We start from the raw sequence: 18,369 nt of genomic DNA, 5'->3' as shown, positions 1-18,369 counted from the left end.
ATGTCATTAGAAGGGAGTGGCAACTTGACTCTCATTTATCGATAACCAAAGGTGTTTGCATCACCAGAATCTGAAACTGTTGCAACCAACCTGAGCCTGTTTGATTGAGGAGGATTTCTGCTGGGTTGTGGGGCTTCAAACCCAGGGCTGACAGTGGAGTCTTGGCAAGACCAGGAGGGGAGCGACCTGAAGAGATACCAGACATTTATCACCGCGCACCATGGTACATTACAGACCTCTTGACAGCTGCTACCTGCTCACACAGTTTAACACTAACTCATCACTGGTTTTAGAAAATTATGAGGCAATCTAATTAACTTAATGTTTAAACCTATTAATGTTAAATTAACAGGTGAAAAGCTGTCAAGACACAGTATTGCATTTCCATCAATTAGCACACACGAGTGCAGTGTTTAGAAGGTGCCCATGCCTCATGCTCTGATGGAGGGGCAAAACATGCATGTGACCAGTAACGGGGTAAAACACGAGCTTAGACAGTCTCTGCTGTACTGACACTGGAGGGAAAGATAAGAAGAGGAATATGTTACTTCTTAGGCTTTAGCCATTAGACCTGTGTTACTCTAACAACAAATATGTAATACTCCTGTTGAGTCTTTCCAAAACATTACCTATCTTACATCTGTTTTTTTTTTTTTTTTTTGCAATGCCCACTTCTCTTTTTTCCCCTCCAGCCCAAATTAAAATAAAATCAAGATAACAGAATTATCAGATCAAGACACTCTAGCTGGGTAAGACTGACAGGGGAAGGGAGGCAATGCAGTGAAATAAGGCAGCAACATGACCCCAAACACAATTGACAACAATATACACTGAGAGCAGCAGCTCTAGAGAGTGTAAAAGTTCATGATAATGGCTGTGCTGTGTGTGTGTGTTTGAGTCTGCATGTCCTAATCTGTAGAGTTTTAACTGTAAGTGCTGCTCTCGTGTGGTTCTCATGCCAAAGCGGTGCAGGATTGTAGTACATGGCGGGTAATGGGGGCGAGGGGGTCGTTATGGCTGACGTTGTGGGACAGTGGAACTCCAGTAGAGCCGTGCATCCTCCACTTACCAAAGAATCCTAATCAATTCTTTGTACTTGAGACCCTGATGTGTCACCTTTAATTAGTGGTTTTGGTGTGTGTGTGTCTTTAGAGCGAGGGAGGGACAGGTGATTTGAAGACACACTACTCAGAAGACAGCTTGGTGGGAAATAAATCCGATGTCACGTGCGCTCATCATTTAGCCAACCGTGCGCTTTCAACAGGTTTTGCAAAGGACTTGCAAAACTGTTCTTAGTTAACTGGTAACCAGTTAACACCAGTTTGTGCACAGCTGGAGGAAAAAAAAGTTTTCTGGCCCATCTTCATGTTTTTAAACCCAGTCCAACTATTTTTTTTCTCCCTGTTTCGCAAACATTTAAGTTTGCTTTGTGAAAAAAATGTGCAGCTCCGTATGACTGAGACGTGTTCCTGAGCAGTGTTCCTAGTTTAAGTGGGAGGAAATATCTTCGGCCACAAAATAAGTGTTAAAAATACAGTGTCTGCGTTTTATAACTAACTTTTATGGGAGTGCCCAAAGAGGAGATACGCAAGAGAACTGGATGAGGTAATTGGCAGAGCTGGCTAAGACACTGTTATGTAATGCATGACCTTTTTTGTTGGGTGTGTGAGAGACTAAGAGGGGGTAGATGTATGTATGTGGATATGCTTTCAAACTTATATGCTGGTTTGTCTACATAGTTCTTGTCAAAAACTCTGTTGTCCAAGTTACAAACTCATTTGTCAACACTAATAAAGCTTATCCTGTTTTATTATCTTTTTTACTGTAACTGGAGAGCATACTTTGCTAAACAAACCTCGTGTCCTACTGAATTTGATTTGAAACAGTTGGTGGGGAAGATAAACAATCCAGTGTTAACTGAGGTCATAGATCGAGTGTTAAGTTGGGTTATCCTCTCACAGAATTCTATATGTTCATTTTGCGACCAGGAGAGTCGCCATCTGCTGGCCATCAGAAAGAATGCAGGTTCAGTGCTGGATTAAAAAAGGCTAAAAATAATAATTTGTTAAATTCCAGGATATAAATCTTGAAAAAGTAATTACACCTGAGCTCCACAGTGCCCTCTGTCAGCCGGAGGGGGGACTTACATAGGTTGAAGTAAGGGGTTTGCGGTGAGACGGGGAAGGCAGGGGTTTGGGGAAACACCTCACCACCAACTGTGGGTGTAGGACTGATGTGACCTCCTTCCAGCTCCTCAAAGGCCTCTCGATAGCTGTGCATATTTTTCTGGAGTAGGAAAAGAGATGAGATGAGAAGAAAAAAAAGAAACTGCCATCGCTGGTGCAGAGAAAATGTGCGTTTTCTACCTCCTTTGGCCGTCCACCGGGGTTCATCGCTATGGCGTTGACAAACTCTGGTGAAACACACCGAATAGGAGAGCGAAGTGGGACATCAGGAGACGTACTGTCATCTGGTCCGTTCTGGTTCTGGCCTTCGCTGGTGATGCGACGGCGGGGAGCAGCTGTGGGCTCATCCAAGGATGACACACGGGCCTGGACGCCTAAGAAAAGCAAGTGAGTGTTACAACTTGGCAAAAGCTTGCTGCTTCTCTTTTATCCGCCTTCACTCCATCACTTCCATCAACGCCACCGAATGTTAATGGTTGTCAGCTATCGCTAGTGCTCAATGCACAGGCCACTGTGTGTGTTTTGCAGACAATCAAACCAGGCAAAGCATCGGCAGGAGCCCGTGGTCCTTTCAAATTTAACATGCACATACAAAAAAAAAAAGTTACGAACGGATTAGCTGCTCATCAGAAGAAGAAGCCTGAAGGTCAACAGCGTTATTCAGAAGAAACCCACACCATGTTGGAAATGTGGCACACAGAATGATACTCCCGTCTTCTATGCAACAATTCTTTAATACTAGGACAAAATGTTCTGGTGCAAACTGAATGTTTTGGCTGAACTTCAGAGCAGCCAATAAGCTGATTTTTCCTAATCTCATTTGAACTGAGAGGCAGAGAGAAAAGCTAGCAGCATAAAACAAACAGGATTGGAGTAAAGAGGCTTTTTGTATGCTAATATTCAGCAGCATTGACTCAAAGGATTGAGGGAGCAATACCTGAAATGCTGGCCAAAGCAGAAAAAGCCAGTGCTTTTGAAACTAGATGGAGGTCAATGGGAGGAAGTGAAAAGAAGGAAAAAAACATTAAGAAACAAAGAGGGGAGTGGGCGGATTATAAATGCTGTGATGGTGCTTGTTCTCAAGTGGCTGTTTACAATTTTTAACAAGTATCTTGTTTCAAATTTTGTCACCAACTCTTCTCCTGCTTCTACCTTTATGTTTATTTATGCCTCTAATTCAGACCTAAATGAAAAGATGCCTTGTACAGGTGGAATATCCTTACAGGGAGATAAAGTTTAGTCCCTTTTTTTTTGCTACGTTTTTAAAGTCAGCACTAACCAGCGAGCCCCAACTATTCGCAGCCTATGTACATATTCTATCAGCCACTGGAGCCATCCTTTTCTGGACCATTTTACACTGCAGCTGCTGGCAGATCATCTTCTGCTCTGGAGATCGGGTGTGAGCTAACCAGAACCCAGAACCTGCAGCAGGTGTACAACAGGTTCACAGAGACTGCAACGCAAAACAAAACCTACCAGCTGTCATTCAAGACGGTGGAGTTGGACTCTGTCCACTCAAAAAGCTGCAACAGAAAATAATGACTGTATATATACAGCATATAGAATTCCTTAATTGTTATAAGAAAGCGTGCACCACCCTGCTGCAGATTCTGTGGGAAACGCTGGTGTGACCGAGCGCTTCTCTCATCCTAACACTGGCAGATGATTTTGTGGACATCTTGAAAGCCTGACTGTTGTGGAAACCTAAAAATATTGATATTCCCTTCACTCGGCTCCACTTTGAAGTGAGACAAAAAAAGACTTGGCCAAATATCTTAGGAGAAAAGTTGGAGATAGCAGCTATAAAAATGTAGCAGTCAGACAGTCGGGATTAAAGTTATCAGGCACTGCTTTTACCAAAACCTGAGATGTTAAAAATAATTTCCTGTGAGTTATCACCAAAACTGAATAGAACTTTCCAAATGCATGCGTTTCATTTTCCTGTTATTAATTTATGTATCTAAGTCATTCATCAATTTTAAAAGGCAGAAATCGGTGCCGGCGTAGGTGGAATGCCTCAGATATTTCAGCACTGGCCAAAATCTTCATCCAGACAGCTTTAAAAGTATGCAGTCTACACCCCCAGAACAGAAACACACCATCACACCGAGCCTGGAAACTGACAACCAGATGTACCCATGATACACTGCTCTACAGCGGAGCACTGTCAAACACCATGCCGTTGCCTTAGCGACCGCTAATAGTTTCCAGCTGGGGCTGCTGGTAATCCCTTGAACTGATTTTTTTTTCTCTCATCTCCTATTTCTGAGCTTTTGAAAGTCCAACTATATCATGGCATTGATTCGAAAAACAAACTTGATCGGTGATCCTGTGGCGTGCTTTTTCTTTTCTTTTAAAGTGAAAAACGCCGTTTCCATATGTGCACCTCTGCAACTAAGAAAGGGCATTTAAGGCCAGACTGAGCAGACTGTATTACTGGGAAAGTGTTCAGATCAATAAGAGAACTGAGCCGTCTTAATGATCTGCACTTTTGCGTGACATTTGCGTGAATAGTTCTGGGAGTTTGTTGTATATAAATGTCATGGCTGTAAATATGATCTCAGAGATTATTCCAGTTCTATCCTAGATCATTTTAACATTTAACTGTGATGTAGTGTTGCATCACTGCAAAGGATATTACTGTCTGTGGTGGAGAGGCCAGACTGACCCCTTACACAGAACAATCCTGTCTGCATTGTGGTCACTAGTTCTCAGGGGACATATAGCACTTTAGTGATGTTTCCAACTAGGACTGTGGTCCCTCTTTTACATTCGGTGTCTTTTGTCTGGCTTTGTAAATCTTGAAAGTAGCACAAGAGAAAAAACTCAGCCTTGAATGAGCCCAGTGTATCCTGGCCTCGGTATTGTTTCCCAAGTTTGGCAAAACGGATCTTGTGACATGCACTCTCCTGGCAAGGGACAGAGCCTCCTTTGTGCTTCCTCTGTGTCGTTCTTGTGAAACTTTAACATTATCCAATTGAGGGTTTTTTCCCCTTCTTTTTGCACCACTGTTGGGGCGATTCCCTAACCTTGAAGAAGAAAGCAGCTCAGAACAAACATAGATGAAGTGTGAGGGTGTACGAAGAAAGGAATCAGTGGTTAGTTTGATGATGATGCACCTCAAACGTATAAAAGGGAGGAAGTGGAATAAAAAGACAAAATGAGCAGATGGGGGCAGTCTAGTATTAAACAAGAAAAATGGTTAAAAATGCAAACCAAAGCCCACATCAGTCAAAGGCAAAGCAGATACAGAATCGGTTTGAAGCAACACTTGCAAAAGAAGAAGAAGAAGAAGAGGGGATCTCCTTTCTTTCTTTTTCCTTTTTTTGAAGTGTTCCTTCAGACAGGATGGGAGAACCAACCCGAGAGGGAGTGAGAACGGTGGTGCTCAGACTGAGAAGAGGTCATGCTGGGGATGACACTTTGGACACGAGCCGAGTACTCTGGGGTAAACAGATGAATGATGAAAGAAAGAAGAATGATGAGGAAACTGAAAAAAGGAGATGGGGGATGAGGGGTCTGATAAGAACAGCAGAACGAGGAGATAACAGACATTTTCTGTTCGTATAAAAGATGCTTTTTCCTGAAAACAAGAGTGAATCACACACACACACACTAAAAAAAACCAGAGGTAACACAATGTTGCCTTCACAGTCCCCAAACAAATTACATAAGTATATTTCTGTTTTAAAGAAAGTAAAAGGTATTTTTAATTCCTGATGTTACAAGAACAAAAACTACCATTTTGTGCTCCTTAATGTAAAAAGTGTTCTACATTCAAATGGCAGCAGAATGAAGTATTGTTGATTCTGGAAAGCCTCATGTTCGCTATCTGAGGTCATGGCTATCGCACTTCGTCATGTTGACTTTGTTCAATTTCTTGCCATTCTGCAGGATGTCTCCCAAGCTTATCTAGGGATAGTCAACCTGCTGGACTGGAGAGAACCCTTCCTGTTTGAGCCTGAGTGACGGGGACTGATGATGTGACATGCAGGAAATGAGATAAGGGCTGAACAGTGTTTTCCAAGAGAGATGTGTATACAGTGCACAGATGATGGCATCAACTCTACTCATCACTACATTATTCTACATTTGCTGCCAATTATGAACTAAATGTACAGTGACGGTCATGTGAATGAGTTTCCATCAGACTCCTTGATGTCCTGTAAAAAACTAACTACAGCCCGCGATTAAGTAATATCTAGACCCACCTTTAGCAGCAATAGGTTTAAGTAATTATTCACTGTGTGAGTTCATTAGTCTCACACTTCATTGTGGAGGAATTTTGGCCTGCTTTAGTTCATTGACGTTTACAGGAATTCATTCTTGCACAGCCCTCTTAAGGTCTCACTACAGGAGTTCAATCATGATTCCAAAGGTTCTGTGGGTGCAAAACAAGCCAAAGTCATCCGCCCTCTCCCACTGTGCTTCATAAATGGTATGAAGCTTTTGTTGGTTTTTGCTCGACATGCTGCCGTGCATCATGGCCAAACATCCGTCCAAAGGACATTGTGCTAGAAGTCTTGTTGTTTGTTTAGATGCAACTTTTGTAAAATCACGACATGCAGTGATGTTCTACCCCCTAATTTCCTATAGAAGCAGTAAGGGGGCATTTATTTAGGACTGCAAAGTGTCCTGTAAAAACTTTTCACATGACTGTAACGGGGGGCTGTAGTAAGAGAGTTTGGCCTAGTCAGTTCTGTGCCAGTCCTCATGGTAGAAATTTGGACAATTTTGTAGAAAGAGACAATGTCAGCTGCTGAACTCTTTAGTAAAACAGTCTCTACATTTTAGAAACGGTATCTGTCAGCTGTATATAAAACACTAGTTAAAGAGCTTAATGACACATAGTAGAAAATAAAGTAACGCTTTTTAGACAGAAAGCTCATCTTATTTTTTACTTTCAAAGACATCAACAGTTTGCTAAATTGGAAGTATTGGAGTATAAACTTCCACAGACTGTGCCACTTCAAGCAATTTAGTTTTTGTTGAATGTCATATCAAATTGACTACTTCGTGGTTATCGTGGCTGAACAAAAATAGAAAGTAAGTATTATTGACACACATAGTTGAATGTACTGTAGGTCAAGTTCAGTGCCCATACATCAATCTGTAGTAAAAATGGATTTTAACTGGGTTTTTTTTTTTAACATGCCAGAAAGAATACAGAAAGCTGTCAGATCATATACAGCAAATACCTTTGAAGATACAACCTGCAGCATTATCATAAGTTTTAAAATCTATACATATATAAGGGTCAGCATAAAATAAACTGTGTGATCTTACCAGCCACTCTTTGGGCCACCAGACCTTCAATGTTAAAGACCTCATCAGGCTCACTGTCTCTTGGCTGGGGTGATGCTGAAGATGCACTAGGGCTTTTCTGGGGTTCAGAGGCCTCTGCAGACTGGGGCAGCGTTGTTGGTGGGTAAGTGCTGACTGTCTTGATCTGGCAACTTACAGTGGGGGAGGCTTGTGAGGAAGTACTTGTTGAAGCTGTTCCAGAGGTGTAACTCGGAGATCGTTGGACAGGTGCAGGTTCTGATGTACTAGGCTTCACAGGCGGTGATGAGTGGCTGGACATGGGGCCTGAAAAATGGGTGTGAATGGTGGAATCAGGCAGGTAGGAGGGCCTGGTTTGGTTCTGAGAAAAGGATGGCTGTGTGGTCACTACAGCAGAGTTTTCGCGCAATGGAGCACTTTGGGACTTTGTCACCAGCGAACGGCCTGGCTCCAGGTCCAACATAAGGAGATTAAGAGTTTCAATTGATTGCTCAATCTCTTGTTGCGAAGCGCTGTGGCGATGAGGGAACTGTGGCAGGCTGTGGTGGCTAGGCATGGTTGCAACAGTGGGAGGCGGACTAAAAGTGAGGCCTTCAGTTACTGGCTCTTCTGGCACTCCGAACCGCTGCCAAACATTGAGACCACGCTGGACGGCATCCCTGCTACTAGTGGTGCGAGTGGGAGCTTGTGGCATTGACTTTAACTCTGCACCAAAAGACTGAGAGCGGTACAGACTGCCATTCTGAGTAGGCATGTAACTACCAGAGAATGGGGTAGAATCACTGTGGGGCAACGTGACAGACTTGCCAGATATGCCAAGCTGTGGTTGGACGGTTTCCAGAGGCTTTTCTGGGACGTTGCGCTCCAGATATGGCACGTGGTCCTGACCATTGATAATGGACTCAGACTGATAGTAGAGATCAGCTGGTGTAGCCCGCCCATCTGTGGAAGAGAACGTTCCAAGGCTGTCAACACTGTTGCCCTCTTGACTGGTAGGAAGCTCATCATCTAGAATGTCGGTCTCACGGTCAATGTTACCATGCCCATTAACATGGACCTGTGCGGGCACCAGGTGAAGCATCCCTCCAACAGCGGATGCCGGAGCTGATAGGAAGGCCTGTCTGTGCATGGGCCCCTCCAAGCCACTCAGTAGCTGCTCTAGCTCCTTTTTCTCTTGCGGACTGATAGACTGTTGGGCAGGTGGAGCGTGTTGATGGACCGAGGGTAACTCCTCACCCACAGGAATGTGTGTCTGGTTCACTGTGGAAGCCGGAGGGGCTGCTGTTGCTTCATCAGTTCGGTCGGTTTTGATAGAGGCAGTAGAGTTTCCTGAGTCGCTGCTCACAGACAAGGCATGGTCAACCGCAGGTAAAGCATGTTCAATAGCAGAGGGTGGAAGGCCGTTCGATGTGACTGCTCCGTCAACAGATTCTTTTTTGCGTACTTTGGCATAGAGGCTGCCATCCAGGGGTCCTTGGGTATGAATGACTTCTAAAAACAAAAGTATGAAAAAGCATCATTAGGATCACATTAAGCCAAATACAACTATTAAAGATGCCTACATTTTCCACAAACCTTAAATTTTTTGTTACCCAAGTATTTTTAGAGCCACAGCAATTTGCACATTTATTTCTGTAATTGTTAATCTTCAAAATATAAACACATGGGATTCATCAAGACATTAAGAAGAAGAAAAAAGTGTGAGGAACTATCAGAGATGCTGGATATCAAGAGGTTCTGTGGGTATAGCCAAAGCAGCTGCAGTAAAATTAAACACTGGCTCGTGTCCACCTATTCTACCAGCTTCAGGAAATGAGCCGGGTCTGTGGCATGCGCTGTGGAAAAAACGATGAAATCACGAGGGTCTGCCTTGCACTTTCTCAAGCCAATTGCATTAAATGTGTCACCTGAGAAATGCTGGTATATCAGCAGATGAACTGGTGGTTAACTTGTTTTTTTATGATCCCCAAAACCGCAAACATGATAGTCTCATATAAAATAAATAGATCTCTATACACGGCAGATGTAACCTGCTGAGTTGTTTCTGCATAAGCCAAGATTGAAGTGCCGCTGCAAACAAGCACAAACACGTGCACACACACACACACACACTGACACATTATATTGTAGATCCAAACTCAGCCACAAGTCTAATGAAGAGGAAGTAGGGTGCCCTAAACAGAAAATTTTAGTCATCACTGGAAAAATCTGCCTCACTGAGTAAGGAAGTCCTGCAGGCTTTTTCTGGCCTATGCAACTGAAAGCAAAACAACAAAAAAAAGGCTGAAAACACGTGTGTATTTATACACACGAGCTTACATGCTCGCTTTTTCCCCTCTCTCATCCAGCCAACTCAGTAGCCCAATGCCAAATGAATTAGCAACATTTTCATGTGATCCGTAACAGGAATCCAATCTTCAAGAATGTAATGCCAACAAAAATCATGACCGACATCCTGTAACACCATTTACCGACAGCTAAACACGCTTCAGGAGAGTAAAGAGGAAAAACGGTACCTTCTCAAACAATTCCTCTTCCACTGTCTATGAAAGTTCCTCACTCATAACGCATGAATAGGCACGCCCTGATAACAAAATCAGATTTTACAGCTGGAAAAGAAGCTGCACAAAGACGCTGTCTGTATCTCGGTACCTTATAGAGATCTCCATCTCAGCTTTAGTGAATACGGGGCTCTGTAATGGAGCTCAGTGGGTGTACACAAGCCAAGTACTGCAAGGTCTCCTTGACTGGCCAGAGGCAACTTGCCAAGGGAATGGCACACTGTCAGGGTGCTGGTGGAAACAAATCTGGTGGCTCCTGGTCACAAAAACATCGGTTTTCTACTACTGAGCCGCTAACGAGTTCGGTAGATTTTTGGGGCACATGCAGAGAGAAAGACGTTATGGTAACCACTGTTATAGTGTTTCCGATATGGCCCGCTGCAGATTTACAGCATTTGGAGGCTTATATTTGATGTATACAGTAGCAGCAGTTAAGTCAACTCACTGTATCAATACTCAAGGCTGTTGCCATAGTTACTACACACAGTACATACCAATTAGAATAAGTGATTAGACTCCTGGTAGTTGTTATTCTGTATTATACCCCTAAGTCTCTACTGAAAAGTTCACTTGTAAAACAGGACACTCCAAATCAAGTCATCATGACACATTTATGCAGCCCATGAAACTACTTGGGTATCAAGTGGGTATCAACCTATTTTCACTGACATGAGCGCACGCACACACACACACGTGTGTGTGTGTGTGTGTGTATGTGTATGTGTATATATATATATATATATATACACACACACACACACACACACACTTTTAATGCAACAGTCATGCCGATAAACATAGACATAAGTCATGAAAGAAGAGCCCTCCTCACTTTCTCCATTTCAGTGCCTTTATAATCACCTGCCCAGTAGCCAAATGTGACGCCAGCACAGCTAATTTGACATCCTCCCTGCCTCAGCTACACCACTTTAACAAGCTAACTCAAAGTTAAGTCACAGCCTTGTCAAAGGAAACGGCGGAAAGACCTTAGCAGGAGGTGGTTCCCCTACCTGTGTGAGCAGAGGATGAGAGTACAGTCCCAAACTAAGCTGGGAAAAGCCCTGCAGAGTTGCCCCCGGGGTGGGACATGAAGGATTACAGCAGGAGTTGGGGGAGTTGGTTTTGGCTACTGTTCCTGCTCCTCCTCTCTCTCCTGAATACCTCGCTGTCTGCATGGAGAGCGACTGCTGCTGTTGCTGGCTGCTCGGTGGCGCGCACTAGTCTAAAGGTTGCCTCTGCTATGTGTGCGCATGTGGGAGGTCTATCACAACAGGCTGGCTGACGGTTTATGTGAGAGGTGGAGGGTAAGGGGCCACTGAATTCCACTGTATAGCGTTTGATCAAATGACATCAGTCCCTGATGTCATTTGTCCCAGAGAGCCATACTCTCTGAAATGTATGGCTTGTTATGAGTTATGGACATTTATATTCTAATACATAATATATTCCATGCCAGTTAATGTTATAAATAGAAGAGACAAGCTGAATAACATATTCAAACATCCAGTAATATACGTAGAAATAAGCCATATTCATGCACACACAGATGCCCATCCCTCAGTCCATCAGTGTTGAAAACACTCGTGTAATGGAAAGAGCTACATCGTCCAACAGTCATTTAACAAGCACTCTCAAAGCTAGGAAGCAGGGAGCAAACTCCACCCTGGTGCAGGCAGATGGAGAAAACAGAAAAGCGTAGTGGGTAAAAACAAAAAAACCCAGAAGAGCAAATGCTGATCTGATTTATGCAGTTACTGTCCAGCTAAAACAACAGATAAAGAGTGACGCAGATGAGTCACAGTAGCTGTTTGTTATATCTTCTAACCCCAACATGGGAAAAGTGTGTGGTGCATATCACCTAGCCATTTGTATTTATTAGCATACTGGACAACCACTTTATTATTCCACAACATAATCTAGAATAATGGACAAAAACCACATGTGTCACTCTGACTGAAAATAAAAACGTTATATATCCACATTTTAGGGCTATTCAGTGGAAGTTGGACTACTTTGAGTGGCAGATTGTCACCAGTTCCCATTTTCCTTCCTCATATCCTTCCTTCTGGTCTGTTCTTTGAGTAATGTTGATGATTGTACTGATTGCAATGACTCCAGCTGTTCCACTGTCACATCCAGTAAAAGCCCAGCATAGTCATCCCTCGGCTTGTGTCTTCACTTTAGACACGACGTGACTGATCGGCAGGATTTGTACTACAGGAAATCTAATCTGTCACTTTACACTTGTGAGACTTTTCTTAGCGGAGCAGGACTATTTATGTTGAGGCTGCTTCTGTGTGTGCTGCTATGTCTGCTGTTTTCTTTTGGTTGAAATGAACCAATGGGAGCCTCTACAAATAACCTTTGACAGGGCTCCTTCATTTGCTAAGAAAGGGCATGTGTACGTATGACGCTCCACACTGTGTGTGTCCACGCTGGTGTGTTTTTATATAATCCCTAGGAGGTAAATACTTGCTCAGTGATCCCGAACACAGTACTTGGAGGAGAATATCTGCAATCCAGACCTCGTAGCTTTAACTAATTATAACGCAGCAGGAGAGACTGGACCAAGTGTTACCAGTGTGGAATGACCAATTAGTCTACACCCGCTCCATTAGTGACGAGACTGAGTGTGACAAACCCTTTATCATGTAATGCTTTAGGAAAAAGCAGGAGGCCAGCAACCAGACCAAACACAACAAAAACACCATCACCAAGAGATACAGTAGAGTCTACGATGTATAGTACTGTGCAAATGTCCTAGGCCTGTCCTCTTTTCTTCATGTTTTGCTTCTAAGAAGCTAGACATTCTTGTCATTTTTTAATGATCTTAATAGTAGTAGTAATACTAATAGTTGTCCAGGATTTTGGATGATCTTTCAAAGTTTTTCTTTGGACATTGTTCCCAATCTTGAGTATATGAAAAATGCTGAAAAGATAACACAGTTTGACGAGTATAAAATTGTATGTTTGCACCAACAAGGTAATTCAGAAAGAGACAAAATTGTAGCACATCTCGGGATGATGTGCAGTGTGTGTGTGTGTGTAAGAAATCTAAAGCAGATGAACAATATCTGAAAATTGTGTTTCTAAGAAATAGGCTGATCCAATGAAGCCTCATCAGAAGTGGTCTCAGTGGCTGTGAAGAAGTCATTCTTAAAGAAGGGAAATGGGAAGAAAACGGCTTGGCAACAGTTTCATCTTTCAGAATGACAATGATTCCAAACACATTGCCAATGCAGTAAAAGCATTCCTAGATAGGAAGGCACACAGCGAAACACTATCAGTTATGGACTGGCCTCCCCAGAGCCCGAACCTCAAAATTATTGAAGCAGTTTGGGATCAAAAGATGGCCAACATCAAAAAAAGAGCTCTAAATGTCCTTCAAGAAGCCTCAAGAAGAATTCCTGAAGACTACTCAAAGAAAATACAAGAAAGCTGTCTAAGAGAGTTCAGGTTGTCTTGAAGAATTGACTTTCACCCCCGTTAGACCTGTACAAAATCTGTTTTTGCCTTAGATACAGTATTCCCATGTATGTTTGCACATTTCAGTACATTGCTTTATCTTTTTCTCCACTTTCTTCTGATAAGTATGTAGCTCAATATTTTTTACAGTACCATATAAAAACAGATAAATGGATAAAAGAAACTGAGAAGACTTGTAGCTAGAAAATGGTGTCAGATATTTTGAGGTTCTGTGGGCCAGATGGTGCAACTGTGTGACCTCCTAATCTCTGAACTCTGAGCTATGACCTTTGTGGCAATTGACCCTCCCTCTTACAGCATGTTTCTCCTCAAGCTTACAAGTATAAACATACATGTGGCCGTCTTGAGAGGAAAAAAATGTGTGTGTGTGTGTGTGTGTGTGTGTGTGTGTGTGTGTGGACACTGCTGCCTAAACCAGACAGGATGGGGTAGTCCATGTTTTCTGACCCTAAAGGTTGCACTAATAAAAAGCAATGACAAAACGATTTGACAATATATTAGTATAGCCTGGTGCCATTTTTGGTCAAAGTTAATGGCTTAACTATTGATTTGGCAACAAAGTCTACTTTTACTGTATGACTGGGCTCAAGGACAGATTAAAGTAATACATCGGTCTCATAAATGATCTACACTCAAGAGGATTTTAGATGTCCTAGGGTGGATTAATTGGACTTGTGAAGACTAAAAAGAGTCAGTACAAGTTAATAAAGCTGACCTGGGACAAAAACAAAACAGCATAGTGCTTGTCATGGTAGAAGAGTTGTTGTTGTTGTTATTATTATTATTATGAAGAGATTGGATGCACATGTAAGCACAGTTTGGCTAATACCAACACTCACAGTTGCCAGTCAAATGTAAGTGCAGGAACTTGTTCTTGCTAAATGAACACTTGCCTTGCAGCTCATTAAATATACATTAAAGATCACTGTGAATCAATCTGCGTAAGTGCAGATTCTCTGAGTTGGGGAAACAAAGAGCACGGTAATGGATGGTCTTCTCGAGTAGTCAGAAAAAAACCTATCGATGACTTCAGACTGGCAAACACTGTCCTGATTACAGGTACTAATGTTTGTATTCCAAAAATAAACTTCAAAGATAAACATAAAGTACATTAGCATCAAAACATATTCATCTTATCTAACCCTATCCAGGTGTGCGGTAACCTGTAGCCAATGTTGGTCACACAGAGTAACTATATTTAGCACAAATACTACTAAAAACAAACCCAAAGGCACAGCCATAACCTACGCACGCCACAAGCTATAAATCAGCCCAACAGCTCATCCTCGCAGAGCATTATGTTTCATCCTGGATGAGGCTGTGTCTCAGGAAAAGTCATCAACGGTCGTTAGCAGTAGGGCTGCAAAAGGAAAAATCTTGAGGGCCAAATGAGGAGAGCGTCTGATGAGCTGGCTGCAGCTATCTTACTCCAGAGGTGAAGAGAAGCTTTGATGAGCTAACTCTTCATACCCATGGTCTGGACTTACTACAAAGACAGAACCGCAATATTTGCCTTAAAGCCTTGATAGTTTATGCAGATCTTCCTCAAAGCGTCTCCTGTAGGCTCTTGTTTTAGTCAACATCCTCATAAATTCTTCAGACAGAGACCGGTCTTGCTCCTAACTGATACTTCCTGCTATTAGAGCTGAGTCAATATGATTTTACATTGGGTTAAACTCTCAAGTACGTTCAGCCCAAAAAACAAACAAACCTCAGTTTATTGTGATAGTGACAGTGTCCCAAGTGACTGCTGTTGCTCTTTACTTTTTAAGACATGAGGCAAGAAGAGAAAAAGCAGGGCACCTACATTAAAAAAAAATTACCATAAAATTATGACCTTTTTTATTTTGGTGGTATTTCTTTAGCATACTACCCAGCAAAAATACCAGTTTTCAATTTTTTCACTGATTTTGATTTACAAATAACCCTGTAATTAGAATAGAACTTTATTGTCATTGCACATGCACAGGTACAGGGCAACGAAATGCAGTTTGCATCCATCCAGAAGTGCTTTAGTGATATAGATATATTACAATATATATTAGCAATAATATAGATATGTAAGTATATTACAGAAATGGGTCTATTATGGTATGTTATAATGTACACGGTATGAAGTATGTTGTGAGTATTCTATAACTTTATGTATGTACAGGCTGTAGTACATACAGCCTGTACATACAGCCTAATTACAATCATAACAATCATAATCCATTATTTTGGCCTCCACGTTGTGTCACTAGCCACTTCTTTGGATCTATCCAGGATGGCAGAAGTAGTTACCGCTATTCCACATGCTTTTCAGAGGCGCCTCCAGAATTTTTGGCCAAAATTATCTCGGTGGGACAACAGGAAATTGTGAGGGACGTACAAATTGTATATGCAGGAATAAATAATAAGTTCATGTTTCAACTCATTATATGGTGTCCTCCTCTGTTTTGTGCTCATGTTTATTAAAATTATTACCAACATAGGGCAGTCTTGTAAAGTTCCCCCCACCCCCGGTGGTGCCCCGATGCCATTCCTATCCGTGCCAGTCGGCAACCTACACAACCATTCTTTAGTGCAGCAGCAACAAAGCCACAGTCCCTCACTGGCTCCTTCCCTCTCTGGCTTTGTTTTGGTAAAAACTCATAAATCTGAGCTACTGCTATCAGGGACTGAATCTAGACAGTGATTGTGCCAAGATCTGCCCCTCAGGAATCCTAAACTATTGATAGCACTCAGATGAGAAGAGTGGAAGTTCCTTGATGTTAATATAACACTTTTTCCCCCTGGTAAAGTGAAAAATATTGTGTTCTGACAAAGACCAGGAAAAGTCAGTGAATAGACTTGTCTTTAGGCATCAAATCATAAGGCAGAGGAGAGGCCAATTATTCCCAGTGGAACTGAAATGAAAGTGAGATCTCCTGTGCTTTTACACCTCTGTGGCTCAAAAGAAGAGAAAAGCATGACCCACAGGAGAGTGTGCCAGGCATTTTGTGCTGCTCCGCCTATTTTCTCCTGAACTGGATTAAAAGAAAGGTTTGCTTTGAGATGAACATAGAACCATTGTGAGTTTGCAGCAGGTATTCCATCACCTACAGTGGGGCAAAAAAGTATTTAGTCAGCCACCGATTGTGCAAGTTCCCCCACTTAAAATGATGACAGAGGTCAGTAATTTGCACCAGAGGTACACTTCAACTGTGAGAGACAGAATGTGAAAAAAAAATCCATGAATTCACATGGTAGGATTTGTAAAGAATTTATTTGTAAATCAGGGTGGAAAATCTCTGGCTCTCACAGACCTGTAAGGTCTTCTGTAAGAAGCTTTTCTGTCCCCCACTCGTTACCTGTATGAATGGCACCTGTTTGAACTCATCATCTGTATAAAAGACACCTGTCCACAGCCTCAAACAGTCAGACTCCAAACTCCGCCATGGCCAAGACCAAAGAGCTTTCGAAGGACACCAGGAAAAGTATTGTAGACCTGCACCAGACTGGGAAGAGTGAATCTACAATAGGCAAGCAGCTTGGTGTGAAAAAGTCAACTGTGGGAGCAATCATCAGAAAATGGAAGACATACAAGACCACTGATAATCTCCCTCGATCTGGGGCTCCACGCAAGATCTCATCCCGTGGGGTCAAAATGATCATGAGAACGGTGAGCAAAAATCCCAGAACCACACAGGGGGACCTGGTGAATGAGCTGCAGAGAGCTGGGACCAAAGTAACAAAGGTCACCATCAGTAACACACTACAACGGCAGGGAATCAAATCCCGCAGTGCCAGACGTGTTCCGCTGCTGAAGCCAGTGCATGTCCAGGCCCGTCTGAAGTTTGCCAGAGAGCACATGGATGATACAGCAGAGGATTGGGAGAATGTCATGTGGTCAGATGAAACCAAAGTAGAACTTTTTGGTATAAACTCAACTCGTCGTGTTTGGAGGAAGAAGAATACTGAGTTGCATCCCAAGAACACCATACCTACTGTGAAGCATGGGGGTGGAAACATCATGCTATGTGGCTGTTTTTCTGCCAAGGGGACAGGACGACTGATCCGTGTTAAGGACAGAATGAATGGGGCCATGTATCGTGAGATTTTGAGCCAAAACCTCCTTCCATCAGTGAGAACTTTGAAGATGAAACGAGGCTGGGTCTTCCAACATGACAATGATCCAAAACACACCGCCCGGGCAACAAAGGAGTGGCTCCGTAAGAAGCATTTGAAAGTCCTGGAGTGGCCTAGCCAGTCTCCAGACCTCAACCCCATAGAAAATCTGTGGCGGGAGTTGAAAGTCCGTGTTGCTCGGCGACAGCCCCAAAACATCACTGCTCTCGAGAAGATCTGCATGGAGGAATGGGCCAAAATACCAGCTACTGTGTGTGCAAACCTGGTAAAGACCTATAGTAAACGTTTGACCTCTGTTATTGCCAACAAAGGTTATGTTACAAAGTATTGAGTTGTATTTTTGTTATTGACCAAATACTTATTTTCCACCCTGATTTACGAATAAATTCTTTACAAATCCTACCATGTGGATTCATGGATTTTTTTTCCACATTCTGTCTCTCACAGTTGAAGTGTACCTCTGGTGCAAATTACTGACCTGTGTCATCATTTTAGGTGGGGGAACTTGCACAATCGGTGGCTGACTAAATACTTTTTTGCCCCACTGTATGTCAGGTCTGGGCATTCGACGTTCATTGGGGAACGAGGGGAGTCTTCTAGACACGACATTAGCTATTTCAAATGTGACATCCACAAGATGTCCAAGATGAGAGTGTTACTGCGTGTCCACTTACAGTGCAAAGACCTCAACAGCAGATAAAAGACAGATACAAAGAGGGCCCTGTGAGAAGAGTCTATGGAAA

General features: G+C 42.7%; 1 protein-coding gene and 1 long non-coding RNA gene across 10 annotated transcripts in view; one reads left to right on the top strand and one right to left on the bottom strand.

Annotated features, from left to right (window-relative positions):
• Nucleotides 1-18,369, bottom strand: part of tns1b (tensin 1b) — a 191,391-nt gene that overhangs the window by 12,939 nt on the left and 160,083 nt on the right. For 4 of the 8 annotated variants that reach the window (XM_085434574.1, XM_085434575.1, XM_085434576.1 and 1 more), the window contains exons 18-22: nt 7,473-8,960; nt 5,549-5,629; nt 2,367-2,560; nt 2,148-2,286; nt 91-186 (exon numbers count right to left, since the gene is read on the bottom strand). In XM_085434574.1, coding sequence (XP_085290700.1) covers nt 91-186; nt 2,148-2,286; nt 2,367-2,560; nt 5,549-5,629; nt 7,473-8,960 — 1,998 coding nt within the window. The remainder of the gene's footprint in view (nt 1-90; nt 187-2,147; nt 2,287-2,366; nt 2,561-5,548; nt 5,630-7,472; nt 8,961-18,369) is intronic. The other 4 variants (XM_085434581.1, XM_085434579.1, XM_085434578.1 and 1 more) reach the window with 2 other exon arrangements.
• LOC146691258 (uncharacterized) overlaps nt 1-18,369 on the top strand; it is a 107,921-nt gene that overhangs the window by 66,119 nt on the left and 23,433 nt on the right. The window lies entirely within an intron of this gene.

Source organism: Copadichromis virginalis, linkage group LG16 (assembly GCF_057382275.1).
Source record: "Copadichromis virginalis isolate Kocher_CV1m ecotype Utaka linkage group LG16, C_Virginalis_male_GT1.1, whole genome shotgun sequence".
Lineage (NCBI taxonomy): Eukaryota > Metazoa > Chordata > Actinopteri > Cichliformes > Cichlidae > Copadichromis > Copadichromis virginalis.
This window is presented reverse-complemented; position numbering and strand designations above follow the sequence as displayed.